This window comes from Rhinopithecus bieti, unplaced genomic scaffold, assembly GCF_001698545.2.
Source record: "Rhinopithecus bieti isolate Rb0 unplaced genomic scaffold, ASM169854v2 scaffold_39870, whole genome shotgun sequence".
Taxonomy (NCBI): domain Eukaryota; kingdom Metazoa; phylum Chordata; class Mammalia; order Primates; family Cercopithecidae; genus Rhinopithecus; species Rhinopithecus bieti.
In genome coordinates this window covers 2,063,411-2,083,405 of record NW_016817144.1, presented here as the reverse complement: position 1 = coordinate 2,083,405, position 19,995 = coordinate 2,063,411, and the positions used below count along the sequence as shown (strand labels likewise).

The 19,995-nt window shown below is 35.7% G+C and overlaps 1 protein-coding gene across 1 annotated transcript in view; it reads right to left on the bottom strand.

Annotated features, from left to right (window-relative positions):
• CEP112 (centrosomal protein 112) overlaps positions 1–19,995 on the bottom strand; it is a 567,381-nt gene that overhangs the window by 440,546 nt on the left and 106,840 nt on the right. The window contains exons 10-12 of the mRNA XM_017855828.1: positions 10,168–10,276; positions 7,162–7,261; positions 3,581–3,699 (exon numbers count right to left, since the gene is read on the bottom strand). Coding sequence (XP_017711317.1) covers positions 3,581–3,699; positions 7,162–7,261; positions 10,168–10,276 — 328 coding nt within the window. The remainder of the gene's footprint in view (positions 1–3,580; positions 3,700–7,161; positions 7,262–10,167; positions 10,277–19,995) is intronic.

The window sequence follows — 19,995 nt, the reverse complement described above, 5'->3', positions numbered from 1 at the left end:
GTAAAAAATGGACAAGTGGGACGTAATTAAAATAAAGAACTTTTGCACAGCAAAAGAAACTATCAAGTAAACAGATAACTCACAGAATGGGAGAAAATATTTGCAAACTATGTATCTGACAAAGGTCTAATATCCAGAATCTATAAAGAAGTCAACAATTCAACAAGAAAAAACAACCCCATTAAAAAGTGGGCAAAGGACATGAACAAACAATTCTCAAAAAAAGAAATACAAGTGGCCAACAAACATATGAAAAAATGTTCAACATCACACGTCATCAGAGAAATGCAATTCAAAACCACAATGAGATACCACCTCACACCAGTAAAAATGGGTGTTATTTAAAAGACTAAAGATAACAGATGCTGGCAAGGTTGCAGAAAAAAGGGAATGCTTATATACTGTTAATGTGGGAACGTAAAGTAGTTCAACCACTGTGGAATGCAGTTTGGAGATTTCTCAGGGAACTTAGAACGACTACCATTTGACCCAACAATCCCATTACTGGTTATATACCCAAAGGAAAAAAGTCATTCTACAAAAAAGGCACATGCACTTGTATGTTCATTGCCATGCTATCCACAATAGCAAAGACATGGAATCAACCTAGATGTCCATTGATGGTGGATTGGATAAAGAAAATGTGGTATATATACACCATGGAATATTAGATGCCCATAAAAAATGAAATCATGTCCTTTGTAGTAATGTGGATGCAGCTGGTGGCCATAATACTAAGCAAATTAATGCAGAAACAGAAAACCAAGCATGTTCTCACTTACAAGTGGGAGCTAAACATTGCTATATATGGACATAAAAATAGGAACAATAGACACTGGAGACTCCTAGAGGAAAGAGGGGGACAAAGGCTGAAAAACTACTGTTGGGTACTATGCTCACTACTTGGATGATGGGATCATTCATATCCCAAACCTCAGTGTCACACAATACAACCATGTAACACACCTGCACATGTACCCTCTGAATCTAAAATAAAAGCTGAAATTATTTTTAAAAATGAAATAAAGTATCCATAATACTCAAAGCAATATACAGACTCAAATGTAATCCCTATCAAAATATCAATGACATTTTCACAGAAACAGAAAAAGCAATCCTAAAATTTGCATGTAACCACAGAAGATTCTGAATAGCCAAAGCAATCTTAAGCATGAAGAACAAAGGTGGAGGCATCACAGTAACTGACATGAAAATATACTTCGAAGTTGTAGTAACTAAAACAGTGTGCCACTGGCATAAAAACAGACACACAGACCAATAAAATAGCATGAAGCACCCAGAAAAAAATCCACACATTTACAGCCAGCTGATTTTTGACAAAAACGCCAAGAACATACAATGGGGAAAGTATAGTCTCTTTAACGGTGCTGGGGAAACTGGATATTCACATGCAGAACAATGAAATTAGACCTGTATTTCTCACCACACACAAAAATCAACTCATAATGAATTAAAGACTTAAATGGAAGAACCAAAACTATGGAACTACTAGAAGAAAACATAGAGGAAAATCTCCATGACATAAATCTAGGCAACAATTTCTGTATAGGACCTCAAAAGCACAGGCAACAAAAGCAAGAAAAAAATAAAAGACAAATGGGATTACATCAAACTAAAAAGCTTCTGCACAGAAAAAAAAAAATCAACAGAGTGAAAGGCAACCTACAGAATGGGAAAATACATTTGCAAACTATACATCTGACATGGGGATTATATCCAAAATATATAAGAAACTCAAACAACTCAATAGCAAAAAAACAAATATTCTGATGATTAAAAAATAACCTAATGACTTATTTAGGTCAAGGACCTAAACAGACATTTCTCAAAAGAAGACATAGAAATGGCCAAAAGGTATGTGGCAAATGTTAACCTCACTAATCATTAGGGAAAGGCAAATCAAACTTACAATGAGGTATCATCTAACTGTAGTTAGAATGATTATTATTAAAAAGTCAAAAGATAACAAGTGTTGGTGAGGATGTAGAGAAAAGAGAACCCTTATATACTGCTAGAGGGAATATGAATTAGTACAGCCACTAGGGAAAACAGTGTGGTTCCTCAAAAAATTAAAAATAGAACTATTCTATGATCCAACAATCCCCCTACTAGATATATATCTGAAGAAAATAAAATCAGTATGTCAGAGATATCTCTATTCCCATGTTTACTGCAGTATTATTCACAATAATCAAGATATGAAATCAACGTAAGTGCTCATCAAAGGATGAATGGATAAAGAAAATGTGATAGATATGCACACAAATATACACACACACACACATTTGAATACTATTCAGCTACAACAAAGAATGAAATCCTGCCATTTGCAACAACATGGACAAACTTAGAAGGACATTGTGTTTAGTGGAATAAACTGGGAACAGAAAAACAAATACACAATCACACTCATGGAATTTTAAAAGTTGAGCTCATAGGAGTAGAGATCAGATACCGATTATAAGAAGTAGGGAAGGAGAGGAAAGAAAGGCAATAGAGAGAAGTTAAAGAGGAGGTATGATGTTACAGTTATTGACAGGGTTTGGCTATGTCCCCACCCCTCATCTTGAATTGTAGATGTCCCCATAATCCCTATGTGTCAAAGGAGAGACCAGGTGGAAGGAACTGAAGCATGGGGTCAGTTCCCCCATGCTGTTCTCATGATAGTGGGTGAGTTCTCATGAGATCTGATGGTTTTAACAGTGTGTGGTAGTTCCCCCTGTGTTCATTCTCCTTGCCACCTTGTGAAGAAGGTGGCTTGCTTCCCCTTCACCTTCTGCCATGACTGTAAGTTTCCTGAGGTCTTCCCAGCCATGCTGAACGGTGAGTCAATTAAAGCTCTTTCCTTTGTAAATTACCCAGTCTCAGTCAGTTCTTTATAACTGTATGAATATGGACTAATACAGTAATATAGGAGAAATAAATTACGGTTTTCTAATGCACAGTAGAGTGCTTATAGTTTATAATAATGTATTACATATTTCAAAAAGTTAGAAGAGAGGAATTTGAATGTCCTCACCAAAAAGAACTGATAAATGTTTGAGGTGATAGAAATGCTGATTACTCTGGTTTTATCAGTATATAATGTATCTATGTATTGAAATATCACACTGTACCCTAAAATATGTAAAATCATTACATGTCAATCAAAATAAAGTAAGTTTATACAATAAATTCTAGTCCATATAATATTATCTAAAATTTCAGGAAAGAAATGCTTTAATGGCCCAAATTCAAAATTAAAATGGCTTAATTAACAAAAATTGTTTTAGTGTTGTTTAACTAATTTTGTTTAAAATCTGTTGGCTATGATAAGAAATCTAGAACATTAATTAAATTCAAGAGCTAGTCAAAAGAATATTTTCTAAATAAAAACTATTTTATAGACCATAGACTTCCAGAAGAAAATATACCAAAACATGAACAGTATTTCTGAACAGCCTAGAATTTTAGTTATTTTTTATACTTTTCTGTATATTCTGTGAAATCTATTATAATTAAATATGTTACTTGGAAGCATAAACTTTTATATTTTCCATTACTATTTTATGTAGCTTACCTTTTTTTCCCAGTCATTATTTAGAGATTCTGTGCTCTGTTCACATATCTTTTTTAGCTCTGCAATCTGGTCTTCTTTAGTCTCTCTGATAACTTGACAGTCACGTATCAGTGTCTGAACTGTCGAAAATGATGAAAACACAGTTAAACCAATTCTAGATACACTGAGTTTGATTATATAAAATTTAGTGCACCAATTAGTACATAATTCAATTTTTCACCAAGTCTTCTCAATACTTTCTTCTAAAGTATCTTTTATTCCTTGCTCTTTTTCTCGATTTCTACCACCACAGACTGGCTTGGTTAAATTAATCATTACTGGCTCCCTAGACAATTTTAACAGTGTATTGGCCTCAAGCATCATTCCCCTCCAAGGAGTCCTCTGTTGCTTTGAGGAAACCTTTCACCATTATTCTAAGTGAAGTAACTCGAGAATGGAAAACCAAAGACCGTACGTTTTCACTTATAAGTGGAAGCTGAGCTATTGGTATGCAAAAGCATACAGAATTGTATAATGGACTTTGGAGATTCAGAAGCAGGGGGTGGAAAAGGGGGTGTGGGCTAAAAGGTACATATTGGATACAATGTACACTACTTGGGTGATGGGTACACTAAAGTCTCAGACTTCAACACTGTACAATGAATCCATGTAACCAAAAGCACTTGTACCCCAAAAGCTATTGAAATTTTTAAAATTGAAATAAATAAAGAGGCCTTTCATTCGTGCAAATCTGGTAGTTACGCCCAGGCTTACAAACGTTCTACAGCTCTCCTCATCTAAAACATAAATATAGGTCAAAGCCTCTGACATGGACAACAGTTCCTCGTGATTCTGGCCATATCTCTTCCCATTTGCATGTTTTAAACCAGTATTATAAACACACCAACCTATCTGCAGATTCCTGAGTTCATATTCTTTCTCATCTCACTGCCTAAATATGATTGTCTATCTACCTAGATTGCCCTTCCCTCCCTTATTGAAAAACTCCTACTCATCCTTAGATTCTCAACTCAAAAATCACACCTTCTTTATGAACCAGTCATAAAGAATCACTAAATCATGATTTACTCAACCAGATTTCTTCCCTTACAGGGACAGAAAGAAATTCCTCTTTATTCCCATGAAACCTCGAGTATTTCTCAATTAAACCACTTATTAACATTATACTGATTTACTTGCCTGTTTCCTCTTTAATGAGACTATGTTCACGGAAGAGAAAGAGATTTCAACTTTTTATCCACAGGGCATAACAGTGCCACACAGGCAAGTACTCAAAAAGATGCATGCTGAATGAATAAATAAAGGAACCCCTCATTTCAATATATTGTTGCTGCTAGATACTTTTAAATCATTTTCGAAGTTTATGTTACTAAAATGAAATAGGTTTTAAATTAGATAAAATATTTGCCTTATAAATCATTTATGTTTCTATCTTCTTTACTATAATTATTTAAACAGTCACTGATTTAAGTGAAAATGTGTTTAATATATTCATGTCTTCTGGATAGTAAAATAAATTCAGCTCCATTTTTAATTGAATATAATATTATCATAGCTTACTAAATATGTTTTATTCATTTACTTCAAGATAGCAAAATTTTGTAAACATTTCCCTAAAATTGTTTTCACTCTTATACCTCAACTACGCAACAATGAAGGAGACAAGATGAATCCAGGTTAACCTAAAGTGAGTCTTTACCATCTACAATATATTTTACTTTACACTTCCAAAATTAAACTAAGATCTGGTTGCAATTCAAAATGTCTTTAGAAACATTATTTTAAAACCTCATCATTTTAAAGCTTAGGATGTTTGAATTGCCTATTTTGAATTAGGGTAAAGAAAACCTGGAAATAAATTTAAAATATTTTCTAGCCATGGATAATATTTGGAGAAAAAAACCTAAACGAATTTATAATTGCTTTTACCAACATTTAAGGGTGGAAATGAATCTAAAACATTTATTTCACTGGTTAACTTATCTATGTAATTGCTGTCCTAACTTGTCAAAGGCATTATCATTCATTCAAATACACTCAGGTTTGGTGAATTGGGGGAGAGCCAGTAAGTTCCGTACAGAAAATCCTAAATGAAAACCTTCCCTTCTCCTTTTCTCTTATTCATTGCCTAGATCTTCTCATTCACTAAATCACGATTCACTCTTCAAAATTTCTTCTTCAGTTCCATTCTAACTACTCCCAGTGCCATCATTCAGAAATCCTTCTCACCTTAACATGCAAAATTACAGCAGCACAGAAGCAGAACATCTCTGAGTTGGCAGGGACTTTATATATTATTTATTCTGATCTCACCATTTTACAATGAGTAAACCAAGGCCCAGAAACGACTTGCTATCATATATTGGACACTGATAACCGAGCTGAGATTATAGCCTATGTTTTCTAATAAGTAGAATGCTCTCTCCCTCACTCCATTCTGCCTCTGCCTAACAGACTTGGAATTGGCCTACTCTGTTCAACACACCCTCCATTACCAGGCTACTCCTCGCAAAACATGAGGTCCTAAAACTCACATCTCAAAATCCTTCCCTGGCTCTTTACATCCAGCATCTACAGGACAAAGTTCAAGCTTCTAAATCTAAAATTCAAAGTCATACTTAATCTAGCCCCAAGTCAACTTTCTTAATGTTTTAAAATCTATCTCTTAATGCATAGGGTATCCACTCTAGCTAAATATGGTGTTATTTTTCTCTTTCTTTTACCACATTACTTCACTTAGAATAATGGTGAAAGGTTTCCTCAAAGCAACAGAGGACTCCTTGGAGGGGAATGATGCTTGAGAAGTACCCTTCCTACAACTTACCTATTTCAGCATTCTCATCCCAGTACCTGCAACTCTTCTCTCTAACTAACCAAGACTTTAAAACTTCACAAGATTTTACAAAAGTTCCTTTCCTGAAACAATATTTTCAACACTCTCTCTCATGACCACCTATTGATGTAGATGTTTCAACCCATAGTCATAGTCAACTAGCGTCAGAGTTAGCTCAAGCAGTTACCTCTTCATGCCGGACTTTCCATCTGTCCATAGTCAACTTAATACTTGATTACATGCTTTCTTTTTCTTCTTAATAAAAATGTAAATAGGAAATACTTTTAATTTTCTGTCAATCACAATACCAGCACATACTATCAGACATAAAAGTAGATACTTAATGTGATGAATTTTACTAGATAAAGAAGAATAATTTCCTTTGACTTCCTCAAAGCCCTAATTCTATGACTGCCCTCAATACTCTATGGCAGCTGTATCCCAGTGAGACTAGAGTTAAGAAGAGGGAGTGAAAGCAACACACTCTTCCAACTCCGTATCTAAACCAACCACCACTACTACCCCATCACTGTCACTACACAAACACACACAGAGACACACACACACACACACAAACACAGTTTTTGTCCCTTCATATGGAAGCCTATATAAATTTATACATTGATGAAAGCCCACATAAACATTCCTACCTTATACTATAAAAGGTCAGAAATCAAATTTTATTCTCCACATCACTAAAATAAAATGGAAATGTTATTAAAAGATGTATGTAACAACACAACATCACCTTTCTTTTCAAGCTTTCTAATAGTCTCTTCAGTTTCATGTTGTTTACTCCTGTATAAAGTTTTCAGTTCCTCTATTTCATTATTCTTTCTTTCTAAAATCTGCAAATAAATTTAAAATGTTTCAGTATATTGTATTACTTTACATATAGGATACTTTTTTGAATCCTGATATATTTAATTCTAAAACATAAATAGAAAAAGTGATTGTAGCAAATATGACTACACTGTGAAATTATATATATACACACACCCACACACACACATAAAGCAGTATCTCTTATCCATGGTTTTACTTTCTGCTGTTTCAGTTAGATGTGTGTGTTTTTGTGCATGTCCACGTTAATAATTCTAGCCTAGTCAGAAGTTCACATTTTGCTCTTGCAGCAGCTAGGAGGTAAAATTTATATGATCTGCCACACTTGGAAGCTTCCAAGTTGCCTGAAATCGTGAGATTTCCCTCCTTTTGACTAGTGAATATTGCCACAAATTGGCATTGTAGTGATTTAAGTGACTTTTTTAATTGATTCTCAAATGTCAGTGTTCTGTAAATTAGGGAGAAGTGTTTTGTCCTGAAAGGGAGTTAGGGATTCTTTTCCTCAGATTAGCATAAAAATAGACACATAAGTGTCTAATATTTCTCTTCACATATTTTTCTTACACTTATGATATCTGCTGTTGTTTATCTGCTAGCAAATGCCAGCAGATAATAAGTGAATGGTGAATTAGCAGGTAGATATTAATAGAAACTCGTAAAGAACCAATCATATGACTTTTCAATGAGCATAATATTTTGTAAGTCTACCTCAGCTAATCTAATAAATGGTTTCCCCAAACTGTAAAATTATATTATAGTGCATTAAGAAAATTATTAAATATACAAGAATAATTGATTATCTGAAAGAAACATGTTATACAATAATTTTTTAAGGACAGTATAAATAATAATTTAGGTGATTTCCTAAAATATAATTCAGAAATTAAGCTGTCATAAAATGGCAGAGAGAAGCTATCAGAAACTTGCCAGGTGGGGAGAGTATAATTTATCACACTGCACTGGGATAGAACATTCTTCAGCTGGGCATGTCCCTGGATCCGCCCACAGGCACCCTTCTATCCTCATAGTGCATAGTAAAAGAATTCCCAGATACATGAAGAGATGACATGTAATCGGCCTCTTTTACATCTAGCTCTGCTACTGTGAATCAGAAAAATCAGCTCAAAATATGTCAAAAATTGCATTAAAATCTATTGTGAATTTACATTATGTCAGAAGTTTTAAATGTAATCATTTAATAAAATTTAATTGTGATTTTATACTTCAAAATACTTCTATACTCACAAAAACTACAGAAATAACCAAAATGTAAAAAAGATAGCAAGTAAGAGAAAATGCTAATCAAGGGGAAAAAGGAATATCTACTTTTCTTATGGTTGGGTCATATTTCCCATACACCCAAAAGTCAGCTTAACAACAACAACAAAAAGAACGGGGCACAGTAGCACATGCCTATAGTCAGCTACTCAGGAGGCTTACAGATCGCTTAAGCCCAAGAATTCAAGGCTGAAGTGAGCCATGATCATGCCTGTGAATAGCCACTGTCCTCTTCCAGCTTGGGCAACATAGCGAGATCCCATCTCTGGATAATAATATCCATAAAGAAGTAAAAAAGAAAAAGAATGTATACTAATAGGTAAAACACTCCAAATTTTACACCTCACCAATTCCTGATGCTTAGAAAATGCCAGACAAGCAATAAACTGATGAATATACTTTTCAAATCTAGCATAAAGTCAAGGATTTTATTTATATTTTACCTGGCACTTCAAACTAGTTGCATTGTCTTCTGCAAATAAATTTCAGGATTTATTTTAAAGAGAAATTTCTGGATATTCATTTATCTTATACATCAATAGACTCTATTTCAATTGTACATGTTATATTGAAATTATATTACTGATTCTCTAACATACTTATGATAGAGAACTTATTATCTAAACAATTTAAAGTAAAACTCTAGTAAGAGCAAAAAAAATTTGCCTGTAATATCCGAATGGGTGAGAGGAAACTGGAAAAAGAGAGTTCAGTTTTTTTCTCTAATATCCAATCAGTGGTTTCCTCCTTATTGCTTTGAAGGATGAGCCAAATACGTATTTTACTAAATATTAATATATATATTAGCTTTTTAAAAAAGCTTGGATACATAATCCTGATGTTATAACTACTGCAACTACCTGCCTCTGTCTCTAGTACTCAGTTTTGGGACGCAGAATCATAGTCTTAGCTTCGAAACAGTAAATGCAAAGTTTCCATTTGGATCAACCTTCATGTATTTCAAAAAAACACATACATACATTATTATCACTAAATGTTTTAATCATTACTAAAATATAGTAACAACCCAAATCCCATGTAGGATAACCATAATTAAAGATTTTTGCTGTGCCAGCTAAGAAAAAAGAATTTTATTTGAAAATACAGGCTGAAAGATTAGAAAGCATCAATCCCAATGAGCTACCTAAAACATAAGCCTTTATTGTCAGTGCCAGCATTAAAATGCATGCAAGTCCAAGAGTTCCTTTTTAATTAAAAAGGAAATTTAATTACCAGAAAACCAAAAGAATATTAGAATAACACAAATCCTAGTATTTACCATTGATGTCTTATTTCAACTTTCATGAAAGGTAATGATAGAATGCAGATAAAAGACTATAAGAAGGTCAGCCTAAATGCAATAGTTAAGAAGAACTAAAAGGTAATGTAAATATAAGGTTTTAAATAAACACATATGTTTAGCTAATAAAGTTAAAAAATCAACTTTTGCTGGGATATTAGTTTAGAATATTCCATTTTATAACAGAATGTTATAAAGTACATAAATAAGTGGATGGATTGACGGATGGATGGATGGATGGATGGATGGATGGATAACTGGATGGATCATCATAAGACCTAGAATATTTTTAGTATTTAATATAATTAAAATAATAAAAGATATATATCCTACCTTCTGAATATCAGCATCTATGTTTCTGTGCAGCTTAAGCTTTGTGGAGTTACGTTTCTTCTGTGTTTTTAGCTTCCATGTTGTTGTGTTGTGTGTGTGTGTGCGCAGACTTCAAGAAAAATATTTTTCAAGAGTGTTGTTAATTTTCCTTGCAACAAAATACACAAGTGTAATAAAGATGAATCTCCCTAAAAGAGGAGGGGTGTGTTTATCATTTTTCCACCCGTTTACCTTGTAGTCCACAGATTCTAGCAATCACAGTTACATATACAAGTATGTTTATTTCAGTCCTTCTAATTACTTTCAAGCTAACTTAAAGAGTCTTTTAAATAAATTCGTCACCTGATAGGCAAAACAGACAAATATAAGCTACCAGATTCACTGCTCTCCCCATTCTTCGTCACAAGCCGCCAAAGCAAAAAGGCATTTTTAAGAACTGACATTTTGCTTGTTACATTTAAATCCACACAGTTTTACTCTTCATTATTTTTCATTTCAGTAAGTCTCTTCCAATCTTTTTATTTTTTTTTTCTTTTGCGTCTACTTGCTGCATTCTTTAAAATACTCTAATTAACCCACATATGTAAATAGACTTGAGAATGAGTATCCATAAAATGGCAAATTACTGATAAGTGCGTATCTTCGACAGTTTTTCCAGCTCCTCTCCCAGAATCACAGACCCCCAGATCCCTCAAGGAGGTGACTCTCTCCTTTCAGCCATTTCCTTGAACTTCTATCCTTCTCCAAGACCAACCACGTGCAATGGTGCTGCTGAGCAAAAGCCAAAAATGTAACCAATCTTGTTAATAATAAGAAGTGTATCCTAGAATTAAAAAAGAGCAGTTAATGACGATGTTTCAAGACGAGCAACAGTGAAATTGCATCTATCTCAATGCTGAAAGTATTTGGCCACATGATTCTCACAATTTAAGAGAGTATGTATACATTGCGAGTCTGGCAGACCTCTTTTCCAGCTGCTAATTCCAATCCCCACGCATATCAGGATGGCACCCAGGGTGGGGGTTATTGCCGACTTTGAGCAACTCTGAGCCCTTTGACACTCTAGGTTTTATTTTTTTGTTCCTCTTCTGCGTAATTTAAAGCGAAGTCTATCTCTTACCTCAATGATTGATGAGATGGTATATACAATAAGAATGAATTTAAATGGGCTGGGCACGTGGCCTCAAGCACTGTGATCCCAGCACTTTTGGAGCCAGAGGTGGAGTGGGATCACAAGGGTCGGGGCGATCGAGACCACTCCTGCTAACACGGTGAAACCCGCGTCTCTACTAAAAATATAAAAAATTAGCGGCCCGGTGGTGGCGGGCCCTGTAGCTTCCCAGCTACTCAAGGAGCTTGAGGCCGGAGAATGGCGTGACCCGGAGGTGGAGTTTGCAGGAGCCGAGTCGCGCCACTGCACTCCAGCCTGGGCCGAACAGAGCCGAGACTCTGCCTCAAAAAAAAAAGAAAAAAAATAATCAATAATAATAATTTTAACGATGACATGTCCACGGACAATGTGTGGCACAAGCGGTAAGTATGCAAAAATATCAATCAACAACATTTAGATTTAGGAAAAAAATTTTAATATTATTAATGTACCTTCAAAATATTTTCTTGAAAATTTTTGAAATACACTTTATATTTTCAATTACTGTTTCAAATACAAAATAATATAAATTTAGCAAGATAAACATGCATATCATATTAACATATCAAACTGAGATTTTATATTTCCCAAACAAAAGTTAACATAAAATAAATTCATGACTTCAATGTTATGAATGGTGGAGAAAGAGACAGTTATCCATTCGCTATGCAAAAAAAAAAAAAAATTTCAATTCCCTTGCCTCTAAATCACACAATATTTCTTCTTCCTTTTTGCAGAAAGGAGACTGCACAACGAAATTCCATGCAAAGATCCTTCACAGAAGTATTTCTGGGATCTATTAAAAGGGAACTAAAGCCAAAAGACAATATGACAAAGCTGGCCAGGTCTAAGAGACATGATTCATTGCCAGATCTTTCCATAACACCTTCTAGAGAACTTGTCATACCTCAGCTTCTGAAGGTAAGCCCTAAAAATCATGTGAGTGTGCTACCATAATCCCAACCCAACACCTCTTACCAGCCCCACCTCATTATTTATTGACCAAGTTAGGAATAAATACCTGAGACATGCTTAAGCAATCCATTAGCTAGCAAACAATCATTCAGATTCTCTCTCAAGAATCTAAACTAACACACCAAGTTAGCTATTGTGGGGAGCAAACCCAAGTTCTAAAGTGCAGCAACCAAGAGAAAAGCAGGCAAATCCAGTATATAGAAAAAAGTAGAGCGAATACACAAAGCAAAGATTAGAAACCACATACCATCTGGATATGAGGGAAGAAAACTCAGGCTCCATTAATCTCAATGACACTAGGGTTAGTTGAACTCAAAAGGATTTTGTGTCTCTTTTATTTTATGTAGCTTGATGGATCTCTGTTCTTACAACCAAAGATATTTATCTAAATTCTATTCTTCTGGCTATAACTTTTTGCCTTGGTATAATACTAAACTTACAGAAAAGTTGCAATAATAGCACAAGGAACTCCCATATACCCTTTCTGTACCCAGATTTACCAATTTTTTTATATTTTGCCCTATATGCTTTGTCATTTTATGTCTGTATCTACCTCTACACATATATATATAAATACATGCATATTACTTCCTCAATCATTTGTAAATTAGAAGCATCATGCCTCTTTATCCCTAAAAACTTCAATATATATTTCCTTAAAACAAGAACACTGTCTTTGATAACCAAAGCGCAGTTATCACATTGAAGAAATGTAATATTAACACAATATTATCTACTGCACAGTTTATACTCGTTTTACAAATTATCACAGTAATGTCACTTATAGCTATTATTTTTCTCAATCCAGGATCCAACCCGGAATCACACATTGCTTTTAGTTGTCACATCAACTATTTATTTCTCCTTTAATCTGGAACAGCCTTTGTTTGTGTTTAGTGACCTTGACATTTTTTAAGAGTACAGACCGTTATTAAATGTCTCTCCATTTGGATTTGTCTGATGTTTCCCTCATGACTACATTTATGAGATTTTGGCAAGAATGACACTAAAGTGATACTGTGTCCTTTGTCATTGCATCGTATTAGAAGGAGGCTAGTTTGGCCCAATATCTCCAATGTACAATTCAGTAACTTGGTTAAGATAGTGAGCACCAAGTTATTATAAGGGTGATATTACAAAGAAAGTCTCTCCACTGCCATCCTTTTAAAAAGGTAAGAGTATCTCATCTCTGGAAACTCTTACCTTGATGCCACAGAATAGCTCTACATTTCCACCCTGTACTCTAGGATAGAAATCCTAAATGTATTATGGACAACTAGGGCATGATGCCTGATAAAACATCAGTATTAGAACATGGAAACAATCTTATTACTATAGTATATAAAGACAATATAAGGATACAGATTTAGATACAGATGTAGATATAAATATAGATACGTACCTACGTGTTCATCTATATAGACTGAAATTGAAAAACATTTCTAATTAGTTTGACCTCCAAGGAAGCCTGACTTCAAAAAACATTTAAGTTTTCTTTTTCTGAGATCAGAATATACATCATCAATTTCAAATTTAAGATGTAAAAATTAGGCTTGCAGATCTACTTCAGGCTATAATGAAGTAGGGTACCACACTAACCTCCCACTGCTAACCATAAAATGGGATAAAACATATGAGATAACCATTCTCAAGGACTGGACAACAGGCAATGCAGTACTGTGATCCTCACGAATTGAAGCCCACGATAGTCCCAGCTTTCTGCCTGGGTACAACAACTGGAGTCCATGTAGAGCACCACAGGCCTACTGAGCTGAGAAGGCAGAGGTCAGAGTTCAGGGCAGTTAAAGAATCTTAAATGCAGGGCACTAGAGAGATACAAGCTGCCCACAAGATTTCCCTGTCACTCCTCAAGCACAGGCTGGAGGCTGGGATGTGTGCGCCCTGGGTGAAGAACAAAACGTTACTGCTACAAAGTAGAAAATGTAACAGCTGCTACAGGTTAAAGTGCTGGGAGGCGCCAAAGACCTGCCCAGCCAGGTGGAGACAGCTTCTTAACTTGCAGATACCTGGCAATTCAGCTGAAACAACATAAAGGCCACACCTCTGGACTAGGCTAAACCTGCCTCCAAGGACTGAAAGCCTCAGAAAGCTAGTTTGTAACACAGGTCCCATGGGGTTGGATAATATCTTTGGCTTTCTATGTATTTGCCTTAACAGAATGTAAAAACCAAGTCTACACAACTTAAAGGTGATTAACTATTAATTGAACAGCCCATAAGAACAACAACAACAAAAATATTCTATGGAAAAAAATAACAGAATCCTGATTCCCTACAAGGTAACAACCGCAAAGTCCATTATCTAGAAAGTAATAAAGATGTGCCAAAAAAATAAAAAAGAAAACAAAATTTTGTCCATAGGCAAAATCAATATAAATAAATTAAAGAATAAGGCCCAAGATGACCCTACTTCAGCACACAAGAGTTTAAAGAAGTTCACATAAATACTTTCAAAGAACTAAAGGAAAACATATTTAAAAATTAAAGGAAAATATTATTTCAACGAGAGAACGGATAGGGGATCTCAGCAGATAAATGGAAATTATAAAATTGAAACAAATGAAAATTTCAGAATTGAAAAGTGCAATAATTCAATGGAAAAAAATTCACTAGATGAGCTTAACAGATTAGAGAGAGCAGATAAAGGAGTCTGTAAATTTGATGACAGAACTACAGAAATTCTCTGAGAGAAAAAAAGATTGAAGAATTTATTTTTAAAAATCAGTAACACTTTTGGAAACTGTGAAACAAAATCCAAGAGTCTAATATACATTTAATTGGGGTTCCTACAGAAGCAAGTAAGAACAGGGAAAAACTATTTAAAGAAATAATAGCCAAAAATTTCCCAGGTTTGATAAAACAAAAAAATACTGAGTTAGAGAACAAGATGCTCAATGAACTCTATGCAGGATAAATGCAAGAAAACAGCACCTAGAAACATCACAAACTGTTGAAAACAAAACAAAAGAAAATCTTGGCCAGATGCGGTGGCTCACGCCTGTAATCCCAGCACTTTGGGAGGCCGAGCTGAGCAGATCATGAGGTCAGGAGTTCAAGACCATCCTGGCCAACATGGTGAAACCCCGTCTCTACTAAAAATACAAAAATTAGCTGGGTGTGGTGGCATGTCCCTGTAGTCCCCGCTACTCGGGAGACTGAAGCAGGGGAATCGCTTGAACCCAAGAGGCGGAGGTTGCACTGAGCCAAGATCGCGCCACTGCACTCAAGCCTGGTGACAGAGTGAGGCTCTGTCTAAAAAAGAAAAAAAAAGAATAAGAAAAATCTTAAAAGCAGTCAGAGGAAAAGAGGCATTACATGCAGAGAAACAACAAGCTCTCCAGTAGAAACAATAGAAGCCGGAGGACAAAGGAATAATATCTTAGAAGTGCTAAAAGAAAAATTCAGATAAAATTCAGATGACATATCACCAATAGAATTGCACTAAAACAAATAATAAAAGGTATTCTTAAAGATGAAAACTTAGAAACTCTGAAATGAAGGAAAGTACTAGAAATAGTATGTAAGCGGAGATACATAAAAGCCATTTTTATCTTCTCATAATTCCCCAAAACACAACTATTTAAAGACAATACAACTTTGAAAGTTAGGTTTCATCAGGTATTTAGAATTATGACAATAGCACAAATGATTGTAGGGTTAAATTAGATTATACTGTTTTAAAGTTATTAGATTTATGAGGTGGAATTTAAAAAATGGGAAAAGTCCAGTGTAAGCGGCACAATATTGACACTAAAAACTGACTTTGATATGGTAACGATGCATAATTTTAGCCCATAGCAGCCGCAGTAAGAGCTGCCTAAGCAGAGTCTGAGCTCAGACACACCTAGCCCTGCCCCCACCTGCTGGGCCTTCCCTATCCACCCTGGCAGCTGAAGACAAAGGGCACATACCCTTGGGAGTTCTAGGGCCCCGTCCGCCACTGGTTTCTCGCCATAGTACCACAGCTGATGCTCTCTGGAAAGTGTCACCCTCTGGCAGGAGGCCAACCAGCACAAAATAGAACTGTAAACCACTAAAGCTAAGAACTCTCACAGAGTCCATTTCACCCTCATGCCACCTCTACCAGAACAGGTGCCGGTATCCATGGCTGAGCGACCCATAGTTCACATCACAGGACTCTGTGCAGACAACCCCCAGTACCAGCCCAGAGCCAGGTAGACTCACTGGGTGGCTAGACCCAGAAGAGAGATAACCATCACTGCAGCTGGGCTCACAGGAAGCCACATCCATAGGAAAAGGTGGAGAGTACTACACCAAGGGAATACCCCATGGGACAAAAGAATCTGAACAACAGCCTTCAGTCCTAGACTTTTCTCAGACAGCACCGACCCAAATGAGAAGGAACCAGAAAATCAACTGATAATATGACAAAACAAGGCTCTTTAATCCCCCAAAAAAATCACACTAGCTCACCAGCAATGGATCCAAACTAAGAAGAAACCCCTGATTTACCTGAAAAAGAATTCAGGAGGTTAGTTACTAAGCTAATCAGGGAGGCATCAGAGAAAGGTGAAGCCCAATGCAAGGAAATCCAAAAAAGCAATAAAAGAAGTGAAGGGAGAAATATTCAAGGAAATAGATAGCATAAAGAAAAACCAATCAAAACTTCAGGAAACATTGGACACACTTAAAGAAATGCAAAATGCTCTGCAAAGTCTCAGCAATAGAATAGAATTGAACAAAAAGAAGAAAGAAATTCAGAGCTTGAAGACAAGGTCTTCGAATTAACCCAATCCAACAAAGACAAAGAAAAAAGAATAAGAAAATATGAACAAAGGCTCCAAGAAGCCTGGGATTATGTTAAACAACCAAACCTAAGAATAATCGGTATTCCTGAGGAAGAAGAGAAATCTAAAAGTGTGGAAAACATATTTGGGGGAATAATCGAGGAAAACTTCCCTGGCCCTTCTAGAGACCTGGACATCCAAATACAAGAAGCACAAAGAACACTTGGGAAATTAATCGCAAAAGGATCATCACCTAGGCACACTGTCGTCGATATATAGATTACGAAGACTTCCTCCCACTCTGTGAGCTGTTTACCCTGCTGACTGTTCCTTTTACCGTGCAAAAGCTCTTTAGTTTAATGAAGTCCCAACTATTTATCTTTGTTTTTGAGGTTCTTGGTCACGAAATCCTTGCCTAAGCCAACATCTAGAAGGGGTTTTCCAATGCTATCTTCTAGAATTTGTATAGTTTCAGGTCTTAGATTGAGTCCTTAATCCATCTTCGTTGATTTTCATGTAAGGTGAGAGATGAGGTTCCAGTTTCATTCTCTTACATGTGGCGAGTCAATTATCACAGCACCATTTGTTGAAAAGGGTGTCCTTTCCCCACTTTATGTTTTTGTTTGCTTTGTCAAAGATTAGTGGGCTTAAGTATTTGAGTTTATTTTTGGGTCCTCTATTCTGTTCTATTCTGTGGTTTTGTATCTTTTTTTTTTTCCTTTTTTTTTTTTTTTTTTTTTTTTTTTTTTTTTTTTTTTTTTTTTTGAGACAGAGTCTCACTTTGTTTCTATGTTGAAGTGCAGTGACATGATCTCAGCTCACTGCAACCTCCACCTCCCAGGTTCAAGGGATTCTCCTACCTCAGCCTCCCAAGTAGCTTGGACTACAGACGTGCGCCTCCATGCCTGGCTAATTTTTGTATTTTCAGTAGAGATGGGGTTTCATCAGATAGGCCATGATGGTCTTGAACTCCTGACTTCATGATCCACCCGCCTCAGCCTCCCAAAGTGCTGGGATTACAGGCGTGAGCCACTGCGCCCAGCCAGTTCTATATCTTTTAAGTGGAGCATTTAGGCCATTTACATGTAATGTTAGTATTAAAATGTGAGGTACCATTGCATTCATCACGCTCTTTGTTGCCTGCACACTTTGGGTTTGTTTTTTGTTTTCATTTTGTTTTTTAACTGGTATTTTGTTTTATAGATCCTGTGTGATTTATGCTTTAAAGAGATTCTGTTTTGATATGTTTCTAGGATTTGTTTCAAGATTTAGAGCTCCTTTTAGAAGTTCTTGTAGTGGTGGCTTGGTAGTGGCAAATTCTCTCAACATTTGTCTGAAAAAGACTGCATCTGTCTTTCATATATGATGCTTAGTTTCACTGGATGCGAAATTCTTGGCTGATAATTGTTTTGTTTGAGGAGGCTGAAGATAGGGCCTCAATCCCTTCTAGCTTGTAGGATTTCTGCTGAGACATACGAGGGGCCAACAAACATATGAAACATCACTAATCATCAGAGAAATGCAAATCAAAACCACAATGAGATGCAATTTCACACCAGTAAGAATGGCTATTACTAAAAGGACAAAAATAATAATGATACTTAACATACTAGCAAGGCTGCTAAAAAAAAGGAATGCTGCAGGGCACTGTGGCTCATGCCTACAATCCCAACACTGTGGGAGGCTGAAGTGGGTGGATCACCTGAGGTCAGTAGTTCAAGACCAACCTGATCAACATGGTAAAACCCCGTTTCTACTCTTGCATATGTATATCAGGATATACATATAAGGTTATTCATAGAATTATTATTTGTAAAGGCAAAAAATTAGAGTAACTATCAAAAAAAGGCAAGAAATGTGACATTCATTAAACAGAAAACAGTGCAAACAGACCTATTACAATTATATGGCACAACATGGATGAATGCCTCTAATATACTATTGAGCAAAAGAAGCAAGACATAAAAGAATATCAAAAGTTTAGTTCTCTGTGGACACAAACAAATGAAAAAACATTCCATGCTCATGGATAGAAAGAATCAATATCATGAAAATAGCCATACTGCCCAAAGTAATTTATAGATTCGATGCTATCCCCATCAAGCTACCATTGACTTTTTTTCACAGAATTAGAAAAAAACTACTTTAAATTTCACATGGAACTAAAAAAGAGCCCGTATAGCCAAGACAATCCTAAGCAAAAAGAACAAAGCTGGAGGTATCATGCTACCTGACTTTAAACCATACTACAAGGCTAGTAACCAGAACAGCATGTTACTGGTACCAAAACAGGTAGATAGACCAATGGAACAGAACAGAGGCCTCAGAAATAACCCCACACATCTACAACCATCTGATCTTTGACAAACCCCCCCAAAAAAAACAAACAATGGGGAAAGGATTCCCTATTTAATACATGGTGTTGGGGAAACTGGCTAGCCATATGCAGAAAAATGAAACTGGACCCCTTCCTTACACCTCATACAAAAATTAACTCAAGATGGATTAAAGACTTAAACGTAAGACCGAAAACCATAAAATCCCTAGAAGAAAATCTAGGCAATACCATTCAGGACATAGGCATGGGCAAAGACTTCATGACTAAAATACCAAAAGCAATAGAAACAAAAGCCAAACTTTACAAATGGGATCTAATTAAACTAAAGAGCTTCTGCCCAGCAAAAGAAACTATCATCAGAGTGAACAGGCAACCTACAGAATCCAGAAAATTTTTGCAATCTATCCATCTGACAAAGGGCTAATATCCAGAATCTACAAGGAACAATTTTACAGATTTACAAGAAAAAACACAAACGACCCCATCAAAAAGTGGGCGAAGGATATGAACGGACACTTCTTAAAAGAAGACACTTATATGGCCAACAAACATACGAAGAAAAGCTCAACATCACTGGTCATTAGAGAAATGCAAATC